At 38.3% G+C, this 26,995-nt stretch overlaps 1 protein-coding gene across 12 annotated transcripts in view; it reads left to right on the forward strand.

Moving 5' to 3' along the window:
• The window catches only part of DTNB (dystrobrevin beta), a 241,798-nt gene that overhangs the window by 118,681 nt on the left and 96,122 nt on the right, over positions 1-26,995 (forward strand). For all 12 annotated transcript variants that reach the window (XR_011569352.1, XM_070799016.1, XM_070799008.1 and 9 more), the window contains exon 9: positions 5,543-5,667. Coding sequence is in view for 11 of the 12 variants with exons in the window: in XM_070799016.1 (XP_070655117.1) it covers positions 5,543-5,667 (125 nt within the window). In the remaining variant the exon portion in view is untranslated. The remainder of the gene's footprint in view (positions 1-5,542; positions 5,668-26,995) is intronic.

Raw genomic sequence — 26,995 nt, forward strand, 5'->3', positions numbered from 1 at the left:
CTTTGTGAGCAAAAATCTATAACTTTATTTGAAGAAATTTAAAAAGGCTTATGGGAGTTTGCTGGCAATCCAGTGATTAGGACTCTGTGTTCTCATTGCTGAGGGCCCAAGTTCAATCCCTGGTTGGGGAACTAAGATACCACAAGCGGTTCACAGAAAGGAATGTTCAGTATGTGAGGATGTCAGTTCTCCCCAGAAATGTCTATATATTCAATCGGTTTCCATCAGAATCCCAGCAGGGTTTCGTGTGTGTGTGTGTGTGTGTGTGTGTGTGTGTGTGTGTGATAAATGACTGATGGTAAAATTTAAGTGGAAGTGTGAAGGGTCAAGAAAAATGAAGACTCTCCTAATGAGGAAGGAAAGTTTGAGGCGCTGGTACTTCATGAAAAGAGAAGTGGAAGCGTAACTGCTAAATTATCTTGAGACTGGTATAAGTTCAGAAATAGAGTATCTGTCTTGTAGGAGAAGAATGGGTTGTTTATTAAATGATCCTGAGGCAATTGATTATCCATATTGGATTATTTCCTTATACATATAAAAAAATCAGTTCTAAGAAGATTCAAATCTAAAAATGAAAGATAATAACTATAAAATAATGAAGACAATCTGGCAGGATACCTTTATGACCTCAGGGAGGGGCATATTTCATAAAATACAAAAGGCACAAAATATGAAAGAAAGATTAATAAATTGGGGCTGCTGTATATTTTAAGATGACCAATCATCAAGAACAACAGAATGAAAAAGAAACCTTACATGAAAGTTGTTTGTAAGATATACCTTCTGTAAGGTTAAAATACAAAACATATAAAAAAAACTCTTAGAAATCAGTAAGAGAAAGACTCTTAGAAATCATTAAGAGAAAGACTCTTACAAATCAGTAAGTGAAACACTATTGCAGAGACAGGAACAAGCATTTCACAGAAGAACCACAGTGGCTCATAAACATGGGAAAAGATGCTCAGTCTTTCTAGTAAGAAGGAATTGCAAATTAAAACCACAATAACATTTATCACCTACCAGATTGGTGAATGTTAGAATGTCTAACTGTAACAAGGGTTGACATTAATGTAGAGAGAATCTCTTACACAGCTGATGAGAGAGGAAATTAGCGTAACCACTTTATAAAAGCAAGTTGGCAGTGCCAAGTAAAATTGAATGTGTATAACTTATGACCCAATAATTCTTTGGAATAACTCTTAGGAAATTCTTTCACATGGTCACCAGGAGACATGGACAAGAAAGTTTTACAGCAGCATTGTGACGGAGAGGGAAAAAAATGGAAAAACCCAAATGTTCATCAACACTGGAATGGCTATATAGATTATGATGTAATTGAGCAACGTATAATCAAACAGTTAAAAAAAAGAATGAATTACAGATCAATTGTAACATAATTTTGAGTAAAAGAAGTTGCATAAAAATATATATGTAAGCCTATATAGGTTTTTAAGCATGTATTAAATCATGCATTTTTTATAATACATAATTGCTGAAATAGTAAAATCAAGCAAACAGTACAGAATCCAGGATACTGATAACCAAGAAAGGAGCAGGTGTGGTGGGAATGGGCTGTCTTAGATGAGGGCTCACAGCCAGGCTCCCAAGTGATGGTAATGGTCTGTTTTCAGACTGTAAGATAGGGGGTAGATGGGTATTTCACATTTTAGAGCATACACAGCCATTTTATATGGTTTTGATGTATTTTAAAAAAATGTAACCGGTAATATTTTTAAGAGATGATGGGAAATGTTTTGAAATTAGGTAAAGTGGATTAAAGTATTGAAAATGCACGAAGATTGAAAATCATCACCTAAGAGTGTTTGGAGGAGATTTAATTTTCTAGGTTAAGGCCTCCCCCTGTATCAGTGTTAGGGTTCAACTGAGGGAAAAGGTATAAAAAACTGTCAGAACTTCCCGGGCCTGGAGCTTAAATGAAGTGTGGGGGTCACCAGTCCCTACACCTGGATTGCTTTTCTTCCTCCCTCACCCCCTGTACTTCTATAAATATTTAGTGACTGACTGCCAAGTCCTGGACATTGTACTAGGGGCCAAGTAGTCAGAAGAGGTAATGTCTCTGTCTTGGCAATTATAGTAATGGTAGTTTTCAAACTTTTTTTTTTTTTTTCCAGTTTTCAAACTTTTGCTCACAGGCTTTGTTAATCTTAGTTTCCTAATCAGACTCCACAGGGAAATCACTTCATGGCCATATTATAATTCACTCTTTAAGATATTCTTAAGGAAGTCGTTTATTTACCTTAATTTACAATTTAATTCAAAGTGTTGGCCTTCCCAGGTAGTGTAGTGGTAGAGAGCCCACCTGCCAATGCAGGAGTCACCTGAGACATGAGTTCGATCCCTGTGTCAGGAAGATCCCCTGGAGTAGGAAATGGCAACCTACTCCAGGATTCTTGCCTGGAGAATACTCATGGACAGAGGAGCCTGGCAGGCTGCAGTCCATGGGGTCGCAAAGAGGCGAACACGACTGAGCGACTGAGAACACACACCCACCATCTCCCGGAGTTTGCTCAAATTCACGTCCATTGAATTGGTGATGCCATCCAACCATATCATCCTCTGTCTCCCCCTTCTCCTCCTGCCCTCAATCTTTGCCAGCATCAGGGTCTTTTCTGATGAGTCGGCTCTTCACATCAGGTGACCAAAGTATCGGAGTTTCAGCTTCAGCATCAGTCTTTCCAATGAATATCCAGGGTTGATTTCCTTTAGGATTGACTGATTTGATCTCCATGCTGTCCAAGGGACTCTTAAAAGTCTTCTCCAGCACCACAGTTTGAAAGCATTTGGTGCTTAGCCTTCTTTATGGTCCAGCTCTCACATCCATACATGACTATTGGAAAAACCATAGCTTTGACTATACAGACCTTTGTTGACAGAGTGATATCTTTGCTTTTTAATATATACATATATATGTTTATTTCCAGTCTTTATCTCCTTCCCATACACATCAAGCATCTCTTGATGTACTCTGTTTGGAATTGGCTTTGCTGTATTGATTTAATCTTCTATCTATATTTTTGAAACTTGAACTGGTATCTAACCTTAAACCTTGACTTGGAGCAGTGTTTTTGAAAGTACAGCAAGCACGCTGCTAGAGAATATTAAGTGGTGGGAAGGGAAACATTTTTCATTTTAGCAGTCTTATTTTAATGTTTATTGTAAAATATGCACATGAAACCTGTGGTTTCATGGCTGTTATTACTCAGGATGCAACTAACATAGGCTATGTGATATCCCATCTCACATAGAGTGCATGAATTACTGGCCCAGGGGGTTCTCAGATGTAGCAAAAAAAAAATCACAGAATAAATCCATGGATTACAGGCATAGTGTTTAGTTGTAAAGGTGAGTTAAGATATCTCTGGTGTCCTCTGATGGTCCCCTACTCATATCATAACTCTAAAAAAAAATTAAGCTTCTGTGGTTTAGTCAGGAAAAAGCAATCTAGAAAATTCATCTAAGCAAACAATTTCAGATAACATCTTCTCTTGTAGGTCGGGTTCTGGAAATACACAGATAAATAAAATGTAGATCCTGTCCTTCAAAAGCACTAGCCTAACAGATAGGCAAGTGCAGTGTAGTACTGGAACAGTGCAACAGTGGAAATGTGTACTTGTCAAATGGGTAACTTGGAAGAGTGGGCGCCGACTTAGTGAGCGGTGAGGGAGGTCTTCAGAGAGAAAGGGATACTTGCAAACAAGCAGTCTTGAGAAATGAGCTGAAAATTTACAACGAAGTAGATTGGGAAAGGGAGATCTTAGAAAGACGCGGGCCAAGGTACAGATTAACTGAACAGCTTGTTCATGCTGATGTGGGGTGAAAGGTGAGGACAGAGAGTGGAGCCAGATATGAAAGTGCCTGTGTGGGAATAGGATGGCATGTCTTTATATCTTAGTCTATAAATGACTGTTAGCCTTCGAAAGGTTTCAAGCAGAAGACTGCATGATGTCTAGGGCAGTGTAACAGATGGAGCAGAGAAGGGGGAGTCAGGATACGTATAGCTACTCATTGGGCAGAGAGAGCAGTTGTGGGGAAGTTCAGAATTTCTGCTTTGTTTAACTTCATATAATTTTCAGGAAATTTGATTGCATATAGATATTTTTCCCCAGAATTTAATGTGTTCAAGGAGGCTCAAGGAGTCTGTTATAAACAAGGTATTAAGTAACTTTCCCTATATATTCTTAAAGGTAAATAGATTTTGGCTTATTTTATGTAAATAGATTTTGGCTTATTTTATGTTAAAATACCGGCTCCCAAGGTGACTCAGCAGAAAAGAATCAGGAAGATCCCCTGGAGGAGGGCATGGCAACCCACTCTAGTATTCTTGCCTGGAGAATCGCATGGACAGAGCCTGGCGGGCTACAGTCCATGGGGTTGCAAAGAGTCAGACACGACTGAAGCAACATAGCACACATGTATGCATGTTAAAATACATTCAGGCTGGGAATTCCTTGGTAGTCTATGGATCAGGACTCTTGCACTTTCACTGCCAAGGGCAGTTTGATCCTTGTTCAGGAAACTAAGATCCTGCAGGCTGTACAGTGTGGCTAAATAAATAAATAAAAATAATGCAAGCAGGATATTAAATTAAGTGGAGATGTGCTACTGATGAGACACAGCTGCAAACAAATTCTGTTTTCCAGTTAAAGTGGTACATATGGTAACACACTGCAGAGGCAGAAGAATTAAATATTTAAACTTTTTTTGCAACTAGTATCCTGCCAGGAAAATCTCAGACAACAGTATTATTTAAAAGGAATTGAGTGGACAATAAAGTAAGTATATAAAGAGCTTCCTTTAAATATGGGTTTCATATTCTACATACCTTAGTCGTGGCATACTGTTTACTCTTGTTCGTATTTACTATCACACTTGGGCCTGCTCGTCTTCGGATTTGCTGTGTATTGCTCTGCCTTCCCAAGAAATGTATTAGTATGCCAACTTACTTCTGTACCTTCGGCATGTCATGATTTAGAGTCACGGATCTGATGCTGATTGCACTCGCTTGTGTCTGTGTCCACGGCCAGCCCCTTAACACCAAGTGTTCTGTTTCACGTTCGTTTGGAGGATAGTCTCTTAATATCTCTGGGGATATGGGTTGGTCAGCTAATTTGCTAACATTCAAGGGTTATGAGCTCAGCATTCCCATAACCTTTTAGTATTTTAGTCCAGAAAAATTTCTGACTCTGACCAGGGAATTAACTAGAGCATCTTACCAGAATAATCCAGAAGCAATAAAAGAAGCAGTTCCCACAAAGGGCACATAGACATGTTCAAAAGGAACGTTAACACTAGCGGGGTAGTGTGACTGCATAGTGGGAATGCGGGAGGCAGAAACGAAGGGCCACAAACGGGCTTGGAACAGCTGTAGATTCCTTTCTGCAAGGCTCAGGAGTGTTCACCATAATGCAGATTAGCATGTATTTGAAAAGATATTTTCAACAGCTCTTGTCATTAAGTTAACATTCTTTTTCGTTCTTTTGAAAATTCAACTCCTATTTCCTTATTTTCTGCTTTGACACAGAAATCCCCTGCAAAGAAGCTGAGCCATGCAATTAGTAAATCCTTGGGGTGTGTACCCACCAGAGAACCCCCGCATCCTGTTTTTCCTGAGCAACCAGAGAAACCACTTGACCTTGCAAATATAGTGTAAGTATATACCTGGAGTCAGATGTGCATTATACTGAAATGGATACCTTACTGAATTCTTTTGGGTCAGAACTGGATCAGCTAACATGAATGTTTAACCTTGTGTTTTTTACTTTACTTTTGGGGATCTTAATACTTCAGGCTTTCAGCACCTTAAATCACCATAATATCTACATGGAAACCTAGCTCCTGAGCCCTGAAGCCTAAGTAATACAGGAGTCTCCATCAGAAAATTAACACATTACGTGTAATTATTATACTGGGTTTAACAAGGGTACCTTTGTTGTTTGTGTTCTTTTCAGCAGTAAGGATCTTTTCTCTACAACAATTAATGACCACTGAGATTTTAAAGTTAATTTAGACAACATGAAAATGAAAATCAACCTCATTTGTTCTTTTCCTATTGAGAGAAAATTGGAAAACACAGACTGTACAGGGACCAGTTTCATGGAAGACCATTTTTCCACGGGACGAGGTGGAGGGTGGAGTGGGCATGGTTTTGAAATGATTCATGTGCATTATATTTATTGTGAACTTTATTATTACTGCATTGTGATACATAATGGAATAATTACACAGCTCCCCAACATTCGGAGTCAGTGGGAGCCCTGATCTTACTTTCCTGCACTCAGATCCCTCACACGCACAGTTCACAGAGGGTTTGTGCTCCTATGAGAATCTAATACTGCTGCTGACCTGGCAGGAGGGAGCTCAGGATGTAAGGCAAGTGATGGGGAGAGGCTGTAAATACAGATGAAGCTTTGTTGGCTCACCTGCCACGCAGCCCGGTTCCTCACAGGCCACGGACCAGAACGAGTCCTAATGGATACCTCCATAGCGCTAAATAATGTATTCAGAGCACCATTTCTTGGCTTATCCCTTTTGGACATGTTGAATTCCTTCTGTGGTATAGAGGACCAACCTCATTTATAGCTCTGCACATCAACCCGTCCCAGCTTTTCATTATTCTATCACCATTTAAAAAATTATTTACCTCTGTAATCTTGAATGTAGTTCTTAAACTTCTATTTCTTATAACTTCTTTTGACTTCCCCTATGTAACTTCTGTCCCCTTCTCCCTTCTTTTGCCTCCTAACTTCTATCATCTCTGCCATTACTTTTAATTGTCAAAGCTGGTAATGGTTCTGTTCTCCTGTGATCATGACTGAGTCTTCTGAGATTTATTAAGGGCTCAGTCTAAAAGTTGAAAACCTAATAACAGCATTTTTAGTTAATTCCATTCGTGACCGAGTGGAGCTGTGTGCTGTCACCCTGGGTACCGTTGTGTTTAGTCCAATGTCAGGGTCCCTGTGCCATTGCTCTCGTTGGAGCTCAGTGGGATCCTCTTTCTTACCACGGATTGCTCAAAAGTGTGCCTGTTGGCTTTATAGCTGGACTGACTTTCTTGTACTGTTTTTGCAGTGGTTTTTCCTTCAGTGTTCCATTGTTTTCTTCTTCCTGGGGGAAAAAAATACACTTTTCTCCCACTGTGTTTCATAGTGGATTTTACCTATTGTGTGTAATCCATTGTTTGATTAAATTTCTTAGCCTTTTCTCTTTTAGGTTAGTGTTTTTTATTTGAATTAAAAAAAGAATCTTGCCTGCTCCAACACTGTAGTGATTTTTTTTCTCTGTTTTTAAGTTTTAAAGATGTCCCTTTTATATATATCTTTAATTCATCTGGAACAGATTTTTAGTGTGTAGTGTGATGTAGAATATCCAATTCTCTTTCTCTCTTTGCATTTGAATAACTTGTCTCAAGGCCATTTGTTGGATAATCTATCATTTCCCCACGTAACTACAAGGCCATCATTGTCATAAATGAAGTTTCCAAATACGTACGTCTGATTTCTGGGCTCTTTATTCTGTTCCTTTGGTCGAAATGTCTATCACTATGCCAATATCATGCTATCTTAATTACTGTAAGGGATTAAGTCATCTTCTTTTTTAGGGATGTCTTGTCTATTCTTTGCCCTTTGCTCTTTCATATAAATTTGAGAATCAGCTTATTGAGTCCCTCATAAAATTTTGATCAGAGATTTATTGACTCTAAAGATCAAATTTGGGAGAACAGACATCTTTACAATATTGTCTTCCCATTCCATGAATGCATTATGTCTTCCCACTTATTTGAATATTCTTTTGTGCCATTTAGTAAAGCTGTATAATTTTTCCTCAGAAGGTTTTGTATATGTTTAATTCTCGGGTACTTTGCATTTGTTGTTGCTGTTGCAAATGGTGCCTTTTTTTCCTACAGTTATTTTGAGATATAATTTAGATGCAATAAAATGCTCCCACTTTAAGTGTACAATTCAGTGGTTTTTGGCAAATGTGTACAGTCGTGCACATGGTATCTTTTTTGAATTATGTTTCTTAACAGTCTGTTGCTGGTATATGGCAACGTACATTGCTTTTGTATTTTAATCCACTAGAGAGTCATCTTGCATAACTTGCTTGTAATTCTAGCAATTTGTACTCAGATTCTTTTGGATTTTTCTATAAATAATTATATCACCTGCAAATAATGATTGCTTTTTTTCTTCCCTCTCATTCTTTATACTTTCAAATATAAACATACTTTTTTCTTTTCGTTTTATTGCGCTGGCTAGTTCCTCCAGTGCAATGTTGTATAGAAGTGGTTTGATAGGCATTCTTGCATTATTAGTAATACCAAAGCTAGTGCTTTCAGCATTCACTTTAGTATGTTCTTTGATGTAGGTTTTTTGTAGAGCTGTTTATCAGATAAAAGAGGTTCCCTTTTATTCCTATTTTGCTAAGAGTGCTTTCTTTTTGTCATGAATGATGTCAAATTTTATCAAAGACTTTCTGCATTAATATGATAGCCTGAGTTTCTTTATTCTATTAATATAGTGAATTACATTAATTTTTTTTTGAATTGCATGAATTTTTTGAAAGAACCCTACGTTCCTGGATTAAACATAAGTTGACCCTCCTTTTAATACTCTGCTAGATTTCACTTACTAATATTTTGTTTAGATTTTTTTTCTATGTTTATGAGTTAAGTTGTCCTGTTATTTCTCTTGATTTTTTTGGTTTTGTTTTTAGGATAAAATTTGGTCAGTTTGTTATCTTAGAAAGTCGAGGAGCATTCTCTTTTTTTATTTTTTTGGAAGAGCTTGTTTAAGATTGGAATTATTTGCTCCTGGTTTTTGGTAAAACTTACCAGTGAAGCTTTCTGGGCTTAAACCCTTCTTTGTGGAAAGATTTTTTAACTGTTAATTCCACTTTAAAAAGCAGTTATAAGACTATTTTCATTTTGTATTCCTTTACAAGTCATTTTGGAACATTTTATAGCTGTAGGGATTTGTCAATTCCATCTAAATTTTTAAAGTTATTGTCACAAAGCTTATAATATTTTATCAGTGATATTTGTGCTAATATCTTTTTCATCCCTACTCTCACATTTTTTTTTTTTCTTGAAAAATCTTGCCATAGGTTTGTCCAATCTGGTAGGCTTCCAGAAGACCACCTTTTGGTTTTTATTATTCTTTTGTTATATGTATTACATTTAATTTTTTCATTTATTTCTTATCTTTATTATTTCTTTTGTTAAAGCTTGTTTGGGTTTATTTTGCTTCTCTTTTCCTAACTTATTTTAAGATATGGTTCGCTTACTCCTGGGCTTCCCTGGTGGCTCAGATGGTAAAGAATCTGCCTGCAGTGCAGGAGACCCAGGTTCCATCCCTCTTTCAGGAAGATCCCCTGGAGACAGGAATGGCTACCCACTCCAGTTTTCTTGCCTGGAGAATTCCAAGGACAGAGAAGCCTGGTAGGCTACAGGTCATAGGGTCGTAATGAGTCGGATACGACTGAGTGACTAACACACTAGCTTACTCATTTCAAGTCCCCCCTCTCCCGCAATGTAAGCATTTAAGACTATACATTTCTCTGAACACTCCCTGAGTAATGTCCAAATTTTGTTATGTAATTTTTTATTATTTAGTTATAAATATTTTCTAAGTTGTTAGGATTTCTTCTTTGAGAAGTATAGTGAATGTCTTAATTTCCAAATATATGAGGGTTTTCTAGTTGCCTTTTTGTTATTAATTTCTAATTTAATTTCATTTTGGTCTGAAAAATCTTTATTATTCAGTTCTGTCAAATTGTTGAGACATGCTTATTTAGTATAAGATCAAATTTTTATTATGTTCCAAGTTATATGTATGTATATGTCCCCTCTTTCTCAGATTTCCCTCCCTGCAGGTCACTGCAGAGCTCAAATCATCCCATCCCCTGTGAATAGCAATTCTTGCTGCTTGCTGAAATTTAAATTTTCCATTCATTTAGCAGATTTATTGAGGACCTTCCAGGTACTATGCAAGGTGCAAGCGGTAGTCACACAGTACTTTCCTTATATACAAATCAGTTTGAATGACAGTGAGGAAACCAGTTTTATAACATGCAGTGTTTCTAGCTGGCTTCCTGAGGAAAGAGTTACAAGTATACATAACTCAAAAGATGAGAAAGCTGTGAGGGGTGGGCTGCTATACATTTAGAATTGTGATCAGGAAAAGGAAGAGGTTGCTGTTTTGCATGAAGGCAAGCCACTCCGGTATTCTTGCCTGGAGAATCCCATGGACGGAGGAGCCTGGGGGGCTACAATCCACGGGGTCGCAAAGAGTCAGACACAACTGAGCGACTTCACTCGAGAATGAGGGTAGCTCCTGCATTTAAAAGCTTAAAGTCAGTAAAATATTTATTTGGATAAGATCATGATTATTTTAATCGTTGTTTTACTGTATTAATTTAGAAGAGTCCTGTTTTGGACGAAGAATAAGATCATTGTCTTGCACTTCAGGAGTCTTTACACATTGTAGGTATTATTTTCAGTTAGATTGTTTATATTTGTTTTACTCCTAATCAGTCATCCTGGTTTGAATGAATGCTGCCTTCCAAGGGGGTTGAGAGTTGGGAATAGGATCTAAGGGACTGGATGACCAGTATACTCCAAGTAGATTCACACTTTATAGTTATTGCTTACATAGCATGCTTATTTGCTCATAATTTTTGAAAGAGAGGGGGCATGTTAGAATGCATGTATCTCTATTTCTCCTTCTCAGAGTAGAAAATAAAGTGTCTTACTGAAGTTTTAGTTTAATGGTCAAATTTTTTTCTGTATGTTTTCTGGCTTTCATTTTATATTTAAAATTAATGTTCTCACTTCAAAATTTTAAAAATACCTGTCAATAAATTTCTTATTTCTGTATTTTTTTCCTTCTTTGATGTTGCTGCCATGAGATATTTTGCTAGGAATTTAAGTTTATTTTTTTCAAAACAGAGAGCCATTTGTTCCACCCCTATTATTTTCCTGTTGATTCTGTTGCAATTTTAATTGTGCCTTCCTTTTGACAATTGATACTCACCTTGAAATCTCGGAGAAATAAAATTTGTATAAATCACACATTAGTCCTAATATATACAGTAATTCTCTAACAGGATGTCTTTCCCTTATGGCCTGTCTTCATCTTGTTGGTAGGTTAAGAAAGGGTTTTGTGAAGAGTAACATTTCCAGTGAAGCCTGAAAGATAAATAGAGATTAGGTACATGGAAGGCAAAGGGAGGAGCATTTCCAGCAGAGCGGGGGCAGGAGAACAGCAAGCAAGAGGAAGGCTACAGAGGCAGGCAAAGGCCCCCTGAGACTTGGGACGTTACCCCAGATTGAAGGGTTTTGTTTTTTCATGGACCAGCTGAGAGATGATGCTGGTTTGGATAGTCATGGTGGTAATGGAGATGCAGAAAAGTTTGTAAACATTAAAAAAAAAAACAGCTTAGGTTTTACCATTAAATGCCGAGAAATAAAATGAAAACTCCAGTGGAAATTTGGAACAGAAATTGAGATTAAGTTTATTTTAATGTTGATTGCATATGTTTCATTGTTGGCATAGGAGAGAGATTCTCAGATGATCACAAATTTGAGATTCAAGATTGGATATTTATTGAGCACCCAGTGTTCTGAGCTCTTTGTTCACCTCTTTCGTGTATTTTTCTTCATTTAACCCTCACAGCAGCCTTTGCACTGCATATGGCATTAACCTGTTACATATAAGTAAACAGAATCAAGGAGGTTGTGTGACCTGCCCGAGATCACACGACGGCAAAGTGCTGGAGTTGGGACCAAAGTCTGGGGCTCTCAAACTCCTTGCCTACTCTTCTTTCCTAGTTTTCTAACATGCTGACTCAGTAAGAAATTGTTACTGTAGAAACATGGTAATCCAACCAGTGTTTGAACCCCGTGGTTAGGTTTAGAATCAAGAAAGAACATTGAGTAGCTGTAACTTGGTTGCTTGGAAAATAGGAGGGAGGCAGTGTAATGAAGGAAAACTAGACTAAAACTCAAGAGACATCAATTTACTTTTCTGTAAAGTGGTGATAATACAACTCATCTTAATTATCTCAGGATATTGTTTAAGGATAATGTGTCTGAAAGTGCTTCTAAGAGGTTAGGATGCTGTAAATACTGTATTCTAAACTTTCAGAATAAAGTAGGTCCTGTCATAAAAATGTACATTCCACAAAGACTGGAGCAGTCTTCTTTGTTCTTCACTGAGTTCTCAGTGCCTAAAATAGTGCCTGGAACATGGTAGGTGTTTAAAATGCATTGAATTATTGAGTGACACTAAACATCTACGCCTTGCCCCTTATGTTTTTCCTTCAGTAAATAGCTTAGGTCACATACCTGCAGTTCCCAAGACTTCCACTAGATGTCAGGCTTATTTCCTCAGTGGGGCCATTGTATTTCTTTTCTGGCGAGTTGAGAATATTAAGTAAACAAGATTTTTCAAATAAATCTCAAACAATTTATTTATCATTAGCACGGTAGCAAGTTTTCTTCTAAGTCTTTGAGAGAAATTAGTTGTTTCTTTTGGTCAGAACATTTTTGTGAAACTTCTAGTCCTTGATGTCTCTGATAAACTTGGTGCTAGCCTAATTCAAGCAGTTGGCTGATGCTTAGCATCTAATTATCTAACCACATAATTCTTATATCTAATTTCTTTAATTAGTAGTTCATCACCATTACATTTGAGTTTGTGGTTATTTGTTTCTGAGAGAAAGCAAAACTTCTGATGTTGGCTTGGTACGTTTGTTCCTCTCAATTCCAGCAGGGAAGGGCAGGACTGGTGTCCCACTGGATAACCTGTGACTAATCTATTGTCTTAAACCAGCAGTCGGCAGACTACAGCCCACAGGCTAAATCTAGCCTGTCATCTGTTTTTGTACGGCCCATGTTTTTTTAAGAATTTTTAAAAAATATTTTTGAATGAATAGTTGAAGAGAAATAAAAAGAAGAATATTTTGTGAAAGTTATATGAAATTCAAATTTCAGAGTCCATAAATAAACTTTTATTGGGACACAGCCATGCTAATTCATTTTGTTGTTGTTGTTTAGTTGTTAAATCATGTCCAGCTCTTTTCAACCCCATGAACTGTATGTAGCCTGCCAGCCTGCTCTGCCCATATGTTTCCCAAGCAAGAATACTGGAGTGGGTTGCCATTTCCTTCTCCAAGGGATCCTCCTGACCCAGGGGTCGAACCCACGTCTCCTGCGCCTTCTGGATTGGCAGGCGGATTCTTTACCACTGAGCCACCAGGGAAGCCCACTGATTCATTTACGAATTGTCTATGGCTGCTTCCAGCCTACAGTGGCAAAATCGAGTCTCTGTGACTGAAATCGTATGACCCTCAAAGCCTAAAAATACCTTTTATCTGGCTCTGCACAGAAAAAATTGCCAACCGCTACTCTTAAAGAAGTTGATAAAAACTGCAAATTTAGGGCAGTTTGTGCTTCTCGTTTTTCCTTTTTTCTGCAGGCTCATTATATTCTTTGGTTTGATGGTCCAGGTTTCTTTTTCCCACCCAAGTGTAAAGGTTAATTTGGTAATGTCTTCTGTTAAAGCATTTGGATAGTTTGTTACCTAGAAACCAGTCAACCTTTTTACTGTTTCTTGCTATCTATATATATAAATATGTAGCATGTTTGAACAGCTAAACCAACCAGTTTTCTCCACACCCTTTATCAAAACAGAATTAACCTAGACAATTAAAAAAACTGCTAGATTTTAATTAAAATAACACTTTAATGTGGCTCTTAATTGTCCTATTTTAACCCCTCTTCTGTTTAATACTGACTTAATCTATATATATGAGCATTCAGTTCAGTTCAGTCCAGTCGCTCAGTCGTGTCCAACTCTTTGCAACCCCATGAATCACAGCACACCAGGCCTCCCTGTCCATCACCAACTCCCGGAGTTCACTCAGACTCACGTCCATCGAGTCGGTGATGCCATCCAGCCATCTCATCCTCTGTTGTCCCCTTCTCCTCCTGCCCCCAATCCCTCCCAGCATCAGAGTCTTTTCCAATGACTCAACTCTTCGCATGAGGTGGCCAAAGTATTGGAGTTTCAGCTTTAGCATCATTCCTTCCAAAGAAATCCCAGGGCTGATCTCCTTCAGAATGGACTGGTTGGATCTCCTTGCAGTCCAAGGGACTCTCAAGAGTCTTCTCCAACACCACAGTTCAAAAGCATCAGTTCGGCGCTCAGCCTTCTTCACAGTCCAACTCTCACATCCATACACGACCTTGATGTAATCAAGCCTGTCCCCTCTGTTGTTTTTCTATACATAGTTTATTCTTATATTGAATCTATACTTGTATTCATATACAGGTCATAGCTTATTTTTTTGTTGTCATTTTTTGTTTCTTTGAAGTTTAGACAATTATGCATCAAACATCTGGTGCTTTCAGTGTTTGCAAACTTTTTAGTATAATGTGAAAGTTCTGCCAGTTTTGTTCTTATTCATAATGACTTTAAGTAGATTAGTAGAAATTCACCAGACCAGGGATAATGTAAGACTATCTGTAACCCTATGAAAAAAACAAGTTTAACTTCTTATTTATGTTGTTTAGTTTTAAGCACATATTTCTGACACTTCTTTTACAATGATGGATGAATTTGGAATTGAAATGACTTATGTGACAGGAGTGCTTCTGGCTAACTGTCCTGTGCCGAACCAAATGCTTCAGTCTTTGCAACTTTTTTTATGAGCCAAATTTCGTTTTTTTCAATGAGAGTTATTAACTGCCTTTGCTATATTCCAAAATAAGTTATAGAATTTATGATATTGATAAGTGATCTGGATTGAAATCACTTCCTTCCACAAGTATTTGCTGAATGTGAATTATGAGTGGGGCTCTGTGCTTGGTGCTGGGGAGAGTCTTATTTGGAGAAACTGGCAAGAGGTTGCTTTATAGATTCTTAGGTGAATCTGATGTTCTGGTCACTTGAAAGGAATATCATCAGATCATTCTGGGTATCTTGGTCTCCTGAGGCTGAACCTATTTGGAAGGTTTTAATTTTGAGCTGTTTCCAACATGCAAGTCTTATACTTTGGCTCTTAGATCATTGTTCATCTGGTATTAATTCTATCTTGCATTTTGCTGTAATGATTTGGAAAAAAATCTAGGCATGGTGATGTAATCTGCTCATAAGTGGGCCATCAGACACCTAAAATTTCAGGTCTATCTAATTTGACCTTTTCAGAAAAGAAAAAGCTGGTTTTTATTCTATTTAGATAGCCTAGAATGTGAAGGCTCTTATGGTTCTCAGGTCACAGCTCATCTGACACTAATTCTGTCTTGCATTTTGCTGGGATGAATTTGAAAGCCACGCAGCTGAGGAACACCAGATTCTCAGCCCCTTGAGCTTCGCTCAGTTCTGGTTTTGGCGTTGTCTGTTTGGCTCCATTTCAGGCTAAACGTCCCAGAGTATCCTTCTCTTCTGGGCTTTGGGTCGCTGGCCCTGGAAGTGTCTCTCTCCAGAGAAGAAAGAGGGAGCACAGAGAGCACTGGTACCGAGGGTCACGTGTCATGTAAGATAGTCCCGGAAATAAGATAAAGTGTTTGCCTGAGCCTCAGTGTGTGTGTGTTTTGGGGATGGAAGGTCTTGCATATACTCACAAACCCACACATGTGAGTATATATATGTGTACTTCCTGTGTGTGTGTGATAGACAGGGATGGTCACATGAACAGCAAATGTGGTGATTGATTATGATGCAGTAAGGAGAAATAGCTTTATTTAATACAGCAATACTCAAGGTTTAATCCTACGAGAATAATCACTTATAAGTGGTTGGGACTTTGACCTGCTCAGTGTCACCCATCCCTTGGGATTTTTCTCACTCTGTTTACCACTGTACTGCCATAAAATCCTCTGTTTTTAAACTCTAACATTGCCCAAGCACAATCCATCAGTTTTCTTTTTCTCATTATGGTAAAATATAGGTAACATAAAATTTACCATCTTAACCGCTTTTCAATGCACAGCTCAGTAGTGTTAACTATATTTATATTATTGTGAAGCAGATCTCCAGAACTTTCTCAACTTGCAAATCTGAAACAACATATCCATTAAACATCAACTCCTCTTTTATCAAGAGCCTCTGAATTCTGTGAATTTGAGTACCTTAGATATCTGGATACCTCATAGAATTAGAATCATATTTGCCTTGGTGTGACTGTCTTATTTCACATAGCATGACGTCCTCATGGTTCATCCATGTTGTAACATGTGTCAGGATTTCCTTCCTTTTTAAGGCTGAATAATGTCCCATTGTGTGTAAATATCAAATTTTGTTTGTTCATTCCTTTGCCAACAGATATTTGGGTTTCTTCTACCTTTTGGCTGTTCTGATTAATGCTGTGAAGATGGGTGTATAAATATGTCTTTGAGACCCTGCTTTCAGTTCTTTGGGTTATATATCCAGAGGTGGGATTGCCAGATGATGTGGTAATTCTGTGTTTAATTTTTGAGGAACCTCTTCATACTATTTTCCACAGTAGTTGTACCATTTTACAATCCCATGAACAAAGTATGAGGGTTCCAATTTCTCCACATCCTTATCCATACTTCTTATTTTTTGGGTAGTTTTTTTTTTTTTTTAAAGTTAGCCTATGGATGGAGGAGCCTGGTAGGCTGCAGTCCATGGGGTCGCTAAGAGTCAGACACGACTGAGCGACTTCACTTTAACTTTTCACTTTCATGCATTGGAGAAGGCAATGGCAACCCACTACAGTGTTCTTGCCTGGAGAATCCCAGGGACGGGGGAGCCTGGTGGGTTGCCGTCTATGGAGTTGCACAGAGTTGGACACGACTGAAGCGACTTAGCAGCAGCAGCAGCAGCAGCAGCAGCAGCAATGGGTATGAGGTAATAGAATATTGTGGTTTTGAATTGTTTTTTTTTTTAACAATTTTATTGAGGTATAATTTACATGTCATGAAAGTCACCCACTGTGACAGTTAAATGATTTTCAGTAAATGGATATAGTTTTGCACCCATCACCACCATCCAGTTTTAGAACATTTTCATGATCTGAAAAAGTTTCCTTACACTTGTTTGTAGTCAATCCCAGCTGCCACCTGTAGCCCCAAGGTAGCCACTGATATACTTCCTGTTTATACAGTTTTGCCTTTTCTAGAAATTTTATATGAACAGAATCATATGTGATTTTCTGTCTCTTGTTTCTTTCACTTAACATAATATTTTTGAGGCTTATCAATATTGTAGCAAGTATCAGTGTGTATACATTTTCAGTATAAACTGAAATATTCCATTATATTATGAATGTACCATGTTCATTTATCCTTTCACCTGCTGATGGATGCTTGGCTCATTTACAGTTTTTGACTCTCATGAATAATCCTGCTCTGAACATCTGTGTCTTTGTGTGGACATGTTTTCATATGTCTCTTGGGTAGGTACCTAGGAGTAGAATTGCTGGGTCATACAGGGTAAGCATATGTTTAACATTTTAAGAAACTGCTGAACTGTTTTTGAAAGTGACTGTACCTGTTACAGTCCCACCAGCATATCTGAGAGCTCCAGTGTCTCCACAGTCTTACCAGTGCACTGGGTAGATTGTCAATCTTTTGAATTTATAGCCATCCTAGGCAGTGAGTTGTGGTACCTTATTGTGGTTTTAATTTGCATTTCCCCAATGACTAAAGATGTTGAACACCTTTTCATATACTAATAAACCGTTCATATATTTTCTTTCTATAATTATCTATTTATATCTTTCACCATTTAAAAAGATGATTTAAATAATCTTTTTTTAGGGTAGTTTTAGATTTACAGAAGTGTAGCTAAGATAGGACAAGTTCCCATATACCCTGGGCACAGTTCCTGTTAGCATTTTACAAATGAACCAATATTGATATTATTATTATTAATTGAATTCCATGCTTTATTGGGATTTCATTAGTCTTTTTTTTCCTAATGACCTTTTTCTGTTCCAGGTTTCCATCCAGGGTACCATTACATTTATTCCCCATGCCTCCTTAGGCTCCTCTGGTCTGTGACAGTTTCTCTCACTCATTTAATAACTGGTTGGTTGTTATCTTCTTAGGAGTTTCAGAGTTCCTTGGAGAAGGAAATGGCAACCCACTCCAGTACTCTTGCCAGGAAAATTCCATGGATGGAGGAGCCTGGGAGGCTACAGTCCATGGGATCGCAAAGAGTCGGACACGACTGAGCAACTTTACTGGCACTATGCTGCTGCTGCTGCTAAGTCGCTTCATTTGTGTCCGACTCTGTGCAGCCCCATAGATGGCAGCCCACCAGGCTCCCCCGTCCCTGGGATTCTCCAGGCAAGAATTCACTGTCCCCAGCAAATAAGTGTATCTTGAATTAAAATAAATAAATAAATAACCAGAGTTCCTTATATATACTGGACACAAGTTCTCTGTCAGATATATAATCTGCAGGTAATTTTTTCCAGTCTGTCTTATCTTTTCATTTCCTTAACAATCTTTAGAAAAGCAAACATTTTCATTTTAAGGGAAGCCACTTTATCAATTTTTTTCTTTATGGATTATTCTTCTGTCATATCTAAGAAACCTTTGCCTAACCCAGGAACACAATGATTTTCTCATATGTTTTCATCTAGAAGTTTTGTAGTTTCAGTTCAGTTCAGTTTAGTCACTCAGTCGTGTCCAACTCCTTGCGACCCCATGAATCGCAGCGCGCCAGGCCTCCCTGTCCATCACCAACTCCCAGAGTCCACTCAAACTCATGTCCATCGAGTCGGTGATGCCATCTCATCCTCTGTCGTCCCCTTCTCCTCCTGACCCCAATCCCTCCCAGCATCAGGGTCTTTTCCAATGAGTCAACTCTTCGAATGAGGTGCCAAAGTATTGGAGTTTCAGCTTTAGCATCAGTCCTTCCAGTGAACACCCAGGACTGATCTCCTTTAGGATGGACTGGTTGGATCTCCTTGAAGTCCAAGGGACTGTCAAGAGTCTTCTCCAACACCACAGTTCAAAAGCATCAGTTCTTTGGCGCTCAGCTTTCTTCACCGTCCAACTCTCACATCCATACATGACCACTGGAAAAACCATAGTCTTGACCAGACGGACCTTTGTTGGCAAAGTTATGTCTTTGCTTTTTAATATGCTACCTAGGTTGGTCATAACTTTCCTTCCAAGGAGTAAGCATCTTTTAATTTCATGGCTGCAGTCCCCATCTGCAGTGATTTTGGAGCCCCCAAAAATAAAGTCAGCCACTGTTTCCACTGTTTCCCCATCTATTTGCCATGAAGTGATGGGACCAGATGCCATGATCTTAGTTTTCTGAATGTTGAGCTTTAAGCCAACAACCCTACATTTCAGTCTTTAATCCATTTTTGTGTTAATTTTGAAATAATTTTTGTGTATGATTTAAGGTAAATCCCGTTTTTGCATGTGAACTTAATTATCATTTAATTAGGTAATTATATGAGTGCTATTTGTGGAAAGGCTGTCCTTTGCATCTTTGTCAAAATCAGTTCATTCTAAATTTAAGGATTTATTTCTAGACCCTCAGTTCTATTTCATTATATCTGTTTTTATGCCAGTACTACTTGATCTTGAATGCTATAACTTAATAGTGAGTTTTGATTTAGGATAGTGTAAATTGTCCTCTTTTTCAAAATTATTTTGGCAATTGTTCAGTTCAGTCGCTCAGTCATGTCCGACTCTTTGCGACCCTGTGAATCACAGCACACCAGGCCTCCCTGTCCATCACCAACTCCTGGCATCCACTCAAACTCAGGTCCATCGAGTCGGTGATTCCATCCAGCCATCTCATCCTCTGTCTTCCCGTTCTCCTCCTGCCCCCAATCCCTCCCAGCATCAGGGTCTTTTCCAGTGAGTCAACTCTTCGCATGAGGTGGCCAAAGTATTGGAGTTTCAGCTTTAGCATCAGTCCTTCCAGTGAACACACAGGACTGATCGCCTTTAGGATGTACTGGTTGGACCTCCTTGAAGTCCAAGGGGCTCTCAAGAGTCTTCTCCAACACTACAGTGCAAAAGCATCAATTCTTCGGCGCTCAGCTTTCTTCACAGTCCAACTCTCACATCGGTACATGACCGCTGGAAAAACCATAGCCTTGACTAGACGGACCTTTGTTGGCAAAATAATGTCTCTGCAATTGTAGATCCTTTTAAATTTCAGGGTACAACTGTCATTTTTAACCAAAAATCCTGCTGAGATTTTGTTAAGGAGTCCATTAAATCTGTAGATCAGTTTTCTTCTTCTGTTTCCCTTCTCCCCATACTTACCCCTCTTCTCCCTGGTCCTTTATTTGTTGGTTGGTAGGTTTTTTGGGGGTTTTTTTTGTTGTCTTCTGTGTTTGCTTTTGAGTGGCTAATCTTGTCTAGAACACACTCACTTTATATGTTTAACAAATCCTTAACGGTGCCCACAACCATAGGTATAGTCCCTTTGGTTCAATTCACTTTTACCTCCTGATTTAATGCTAATGTTAATGAAAAATCCTTTTGAGATTGTTTTTTTAGATATGAGTTTTTTGTGTAAATGTTTAGTGCAAATCACCTATTTCTGAAAGGGTGTTAGGTGTTTGTAAAGGAAATTCAGAACTCTAAGTATCTATGAATTGGTTTCTTATTATACCTGTTCTATAATGTGGGCTTCCCTTGTGGCTCAGCTGGTAAAGAATCCACCTGCAATGGAGGAGACCTGGGTTTGATCCCAGGGTTGGAAAGATCCCCTGGAGAAGGGAAAGGCTACGCACTCCTGTATTGTGGCCTGGAGAATCCCATAGACTATATGTGTATCGTCCATGGGGTCACAAAGAGTTGGACATGACTGAGTGGCTTTCACTTTCACTTTGCATAGTGTAACCCAGTTCTTGTTTGTTTGTCCTTGTCTCTTCAGTGACTCCCATGACACTTAAAAGCCAAAGTCTGTCCAGTGGTCTACAAGGTCCAATAAGCTCTGGCTCCTGGCAGCCTCCTTGACTTCATTTCCAACCACTTTCCCGTTGGGCTCTGTACTTTTTTCTTACTCTGGTTTTGTTGTTGCTTGAAAATGACACGTATGTTCCTCACATACTTTGCAGCTGCTGTTTTGTTTGCTCAGAATGCTCCTCGTCCTGATGTTCACATGTCTCATTCCTTTACTTCATTCAGATCTCTCCTCAAGTGTGAGCTCCTCAGAGAGACTCATCCCGACTGTCTCTACAATAGCACCGCCATCACTCTCTCCCGTTGCCTCGTTCTAGTTTCCTCGTGGCACGGTTATGTGATATTATACGTTTTGGTATCTGTTTATAATCTGTACTCCACTAGATGGTAAGCGCTTTGAAAACAAAAGCTTTATTTTGTTTCCTGCCGTATCTCCAGGGTATAGAATGGGCCTGGCAAATAGCAGACCTTAAATAGCTATTTGTGGAATGAACAAATGCATGTGTATATGCTCACAACTTCCTAATAGCAGTGATCTTCATGAAACATTCAGGCTATACAAGAAATTATATCAGTATGTGAGGATGAGGCAGGTCTTTTTCTTGTGTTTTTACAGAGCTAGAGCTAATAATATCAATATTTTGGGGTTGGAAGCCATGATCCTCCAATTCATTATGATTACTAAGAAATCCTTGAAAAGTAATCATTCTTATTAATACTGGGGAAATCTGCTTTTCTTTGAGATTCATCTCTCCCCTAGCTAAACCTGGAGTACACTTGTAAGCATAATTTCTTGCAGATTTTGAGCCTCAGAAGTTTATTTCCCTGAGTTGAATTTCTTAATAGAATGTATATACTGTGATCTGGTTGCAGTTTAGGATAATTTGAATGTTTCTTAGGTCCTTTATAGGTCTTGTCCACTTTTGACTACTGCCTGTGTTTAGCACCTATTAAATTAGCCCTTTACCATTCTCCTTAAACCTCAATTCTGTGTACAGAGTTGATAAATCAATCTTCTTGAATATGCCTTTGTCATATTACTTCCGTATTTTAAAATCTACAAAACTCCACTGCCTATAGATTTAAGGCGGCACTCCTCAAGCTGGAATTTAAGGCCCTGTGTAATCGGGACCCACCTTACTTTTGAATCTTATCTTCTACTGTGGAATTATGCAGGATAAAACCTCCACTTTGGCCAGGCCTCCTTCCCAAGCCACAAGGGAAGTAGGCCTCCTTCCTACTCTTTAAAACTTTTATCTCTTCCCGTATCTCTGAGCTGGCTGAGGATGTCCTAGCCCAGTAACCCCTTTTCCTGAATGCCCTTCTTGCCCCTTCCAAACTGTCCACACTTTGTATATCCATGGGCCAAACTTGAATTCTGCTCCATTCATGAAACCTTTGAACCACAGAGGCAGCTAACTCATGTGAATCTCTTTCCTTACTTAGATTCTTTTTCTTTTAACATGATATTTTATTGAGGTATAGTTGATTTACAATATTAGTTTCAGGTGTATGACATGGTAACGGTTTAGTCACTGAGTCGTGTCTGCCTCTTTGTGACCCTCTGGACGGTGGCCCACCAGGCTCCTCTGTCCATGGGATTTCCCAGGCAAGAATACTGGAGTGGGTTGCCATTTCCTTCTCCAGGCTTATTTAGGGTCTTTTAGCTCTTATTTTTTTGTGTGTGTGTAATTTTGTTTTGCTTTTTTGTTTTCTATCTTTTGGGCTGTCTTAGTTTCCCGACCAAGTGTTGAACCCGTGCATTGGAAGCACGGAGTCTTAACCACTGGACCTCCAGGAAATTTCCAGCTTTTGTCATTTTATTAGTCATTTGGGCACACAGTAAAGTGCTCTCTCCTATAAGGATTTCTTGAGTATGTATTGAACCTGGATTTCTTGAAGATCATAAACACCTCCTTTACACCATCAACTTCTTAAGGTCTAGGATTGTATACCCTTAGTACCCAGCATACTCCAGTGTTGGAGGGACTAACTCTACTGATATGTTGTGCTTCTGGAGTACAGGGCCCAGTTGTGAATTAAAATTAAATTAGGTTAAATTTGAGAAGTTTCTTGTCTCTCTCTGATTCAGGGTCACATTGTCAGACCTTACTTGTTTATCTGACATGACTTTGATATGATCTTACTGAAACTTTGGAAGGCAATTAAAGTTTACTCAGATTGTAAAAATCTGTAATTTTTTATTAGCTTTTGGAGAGAGGTTTTTATTTTACCACTTAAAATAATCTTAGAGATCAAGATAAGGTTAAAGTAAGACATGATCTCTTTGGTTAAAAGGACCTTTCTTTTAACCCTCATCAAAATGTCTACAAACAATAAATGCTGGAGAGGGTGTGGAGAAAAGGAACGTGCTTGCACTGTTGGTGGGAATGTAAATTGATACAGCCACTATGGAAGACAGTATGGCGATTCCTTAAAAAACTAGGAATAAAACCACCATATGACCCAGCAATCCCACTCCTAGGCATACACCTTGAGGAAACCAAAATTGAAAGAGAAACATGTATCCCATTGTTCATTGCAGCACTATTTACAATAGCTAGAACATAGAAGCAACCTAGATGTCCATCAACAGATGAATGGATAAAGAAGTTGTGGTACATATACACAATGGAATATTATTGAGCCATAAAAAGGAATGCATTTGAGTTAGTTCTAATGAGGTGGATGAGCCTAGAACCTATTATAGAGAGTGAAGTGAGTCAGAAAGAGAAAGACAAATACCATATTCTATACACATATATACGGAATCTAAAAAAATGGTACTGAAGAATTAATTTACGGGGCAGCAATGGAGAAACAGACATAGAGAATAGACTTACGGACATGGGGAGAGGGGAGGAGAGGGTGAGATGCATGGAAAGAGTAACATGGAAACTTACGTTACCATATGTAAAATAGATAGCCATCGGGAATTTGCTGTATGTCTCAGGGAACTCAAACAGGGCCTCTGTATCAACCTAGAGGGGTGGGATGGGGAGGGAGATGGGAGGGAGTTTCAAAAGGGAGGGGATATATGTATACCTATGGCTGATTCATATTCAAAGGGGGGGGAATATATGTATACCTATGGCTGAGTCACAGAGAAGGCAGTGGCAACCCACTCCAGTACTCTTGCCTGGAAAATCCCACGGACGGAGGAGCTTGGTGGGCTGTAGTCCATGGGGTCGCTAAGAGTCGGACACGACTGAGCAACTTCACTTTCACTCTTCACTTTCTTGCCTGGAGAATCCCAGGGATGGGGGAGCCTGGTGGGCTGCTGTCTATGGGGTCGCACAGAGTAGGACACAACTGAAGCGACTTAGCAGCAGCAGCAGCATGGCTGATTCATGTTGAGGTTTGACAGAGAACAGCAAAATTCTGTAAAGGAATTATCCTTCAATAAAAAATAAATAAACTTGAAAAAAAGAATGAGAGAAGTGACCTCATTACAGATGCTACATAATTAAAAAGATATCCATAATATTTCCTTCATCACTATATAAAGAAATTCAACAGCTTAGATGAAATGGAAAAATTTTCTGAGAGACAAAAACTACCAAATTTCATTCAACCTTCATAACCCTGTATCTTTTATAGAATTGATCATTAAGAAACCATCCTTCAAAGAAAACTCCAGGCCTATATCATTTCACTGGTGAATTATACCAAAGTTTTAAGAAGAAACACCAGCTCTACACAAATTCTTAGAAATGAAAAGGAGAGACTACTTCTCAACTCATTGAGATCATCGCTACCTGATTCTATAACTAGACAAAAATATTACAGGAAAAGGAAACCACAGTCTATATGTCATTATTACATATTTAAATCCTGAGCACAATTTTAATGAAGCAAATGCAACCATACATCATGATCAAGTGGAGTTTATCCTAGGACTACCAGCTGATTTAATCTTCAAATAGCAATCAATATAATTCAGATTAATATCATTTAAAATTATATAATCATTTCAGTAAATGAAGAAAAATCACTGGAGAAAATCCATCATTCATTCCTGATAAGAATTTTCTGAAAATGAGGAATAAAAGAAAACATCTTCACCATGAATGACTTCTAGGAAAGACCTACGATAGCATTGTCCTTAACGGCAAATGTCTGAATGCTTTGCTCATTTATATAAGAAATAAGACAGATGTGTCTACATTTACCACTTAAACATTGTACTCAATGTTCTTGCTTCCAGGACAGTACAGCAAAATATAAAGCAAGAAAAAGTAAAAAAGAAAAAAAAAAAGACGTTTCTTTTTTCGTCTCACTTATTTTTTCCCTTTTGGATAATTTAATGGGATCATTTTAAGGGTAAAATTGAATCCATTGTCTCCAAACCTGAATTTAAGAAAATATTCTGTTAATTTGTATTGAAGATACTTTGTCATTGGTTTTTCGCTTTTTTAGTAGAATTCTTTTTGGAATGTAAGTGACTTCTTTATTCTCTTTAGCCATTTCTTCCAAGCTGTCACCACCTCATGTTTAATTCTGTATAAGCCCAGCTGTTATTTTTCACTCATTTCCTGTGTCCAGTTTATTACAAGAAAAACATTCTTGTTAAGAGCTTCTCCATAGGTTATTTTGAAAATGAATATTTAGTGTCTTCATTTTGAGAAATTGATTGAACTACCATTGATGTTATCTGTCTTTAAATCTAGAACTGATATAACATGTAGGGATACAATTGTTGCTGGCACATTGGATGTGGGGTGTGAGAGGAAGAGAGGAGTCAATTTGGCCTGAATGGTTAGAGGGCTGGACATGGGGATACCTATAGGTGAACAAGTTTGAATAGAATGAGAGCTCCATTTGGACATGTTGAGGTTTCTGTGACACCAAATAGGGATGTCAAATTGGCAGTTTATCTAAATCTTGAGGACATTCATGAGTTTGTTGGTTGTTTTTTTGTTGTTGTTTTTTAATATCTTTTCCTTCCCTCCCTCCCTCCTTCCCACCCTCCCTTCTTTCCAATAGAGAAGAAAAAACATGTAAGGGTCAAACCCTGTTACTAGTTTCTTACTTCTTTAGATGATTCAGTTAATTGATTTTTAAAAAATTCTTTAAAAAACATCTCCAAGTACATGAGACTTTGGGGAATATATTTTGATGCTTTCTGATATTATTGAGTTTTGGTCAGAGGTAGTATCCTATATGATATTGATCCTCAGGGAGAGTTATTTCATGTAGACATCTGAACAATTTTTCTAAACATCCTCTGTGTGCTTAAAAAAGATTCTCAGGTTAGTACTGAGTGCAGTGCTCCCCCATATTCCCATTAGATCAAGCTTATTAATTATGTGTGTAGAAAAGATTAAATTTAATTTAAAAGTAAAAATGTACTAAGTGGTGATTATAGATGAAATGCCAGCTGGCTTAATATTATGGGAGAAGCTTGTGGTGCATTTTCCATTGAGAACATTAGACAGAGGAGTTATTTATAAACACTTGGGACAGAATGACCATGATGTATTCTGGAGTATTGTGTGATGACTCAGAGAACCTTTAGTGATGATGAAAACACTGATGTCAGAGATGTATTTAAAGAGTTTGGATTAAATTGAGTCATCAAAATGAAGCAAAGTTATATTTGTAATTTATTGTGATCTTAAAATGTTAAGAGTGGCAGTGGAAGAGGGCGAGAAATAGGAAAGTAGGAGAAGTGGCAGTAAGCTTTTGATATTTTTCTCTTTTAAAAACAGGAAAAGCAATCCCATATGTAAGGTGATCTTTTTCCAAGGAGGATCTCCAAAACTAGCTTAACATGCAAACCTTTAAATGGATCAAGTCAGATGTCTTGTTGCTCTGGGTGCCCTGCAGTAAGTTACAAGTGAAAAAGTACTGGTGGGTCCAACATCTTTGAAATGAAAAATACTCTCAACCCCTTATAACACATCATCAAAGTTACTTTCAGCTCCCTGTCTACAACAGCATCCTTTAGCTTCCTGTGACTACATTTATTCGTCATTTTCCCGAACATTTGTATGGGAATAGAGGAGAAAGGCTTCCCTGGTGGCTCAGATGGCAAAGCGTCTGTCTGCAATGCAGAAGACCCAG

This window comes from Bos indicus, chromosome 11 (assembly GCF_029378745.1).
Source record: "Bos indicus isolate NIAB-ARS_2022 breed Sahiwal x Tharparkar chromosome 11, NIAB-ARS_B.indTharparkar_mat_pri_1.0, whole genome shotgun sequence".
In the NCBI taxonomy this organism is placed as follows: domain Eukaryota; kingdom Metazoa; phylum Chordata; class Mammalia; order Artiodactyla; family Bovidae; genus Bos; species Bos indicus.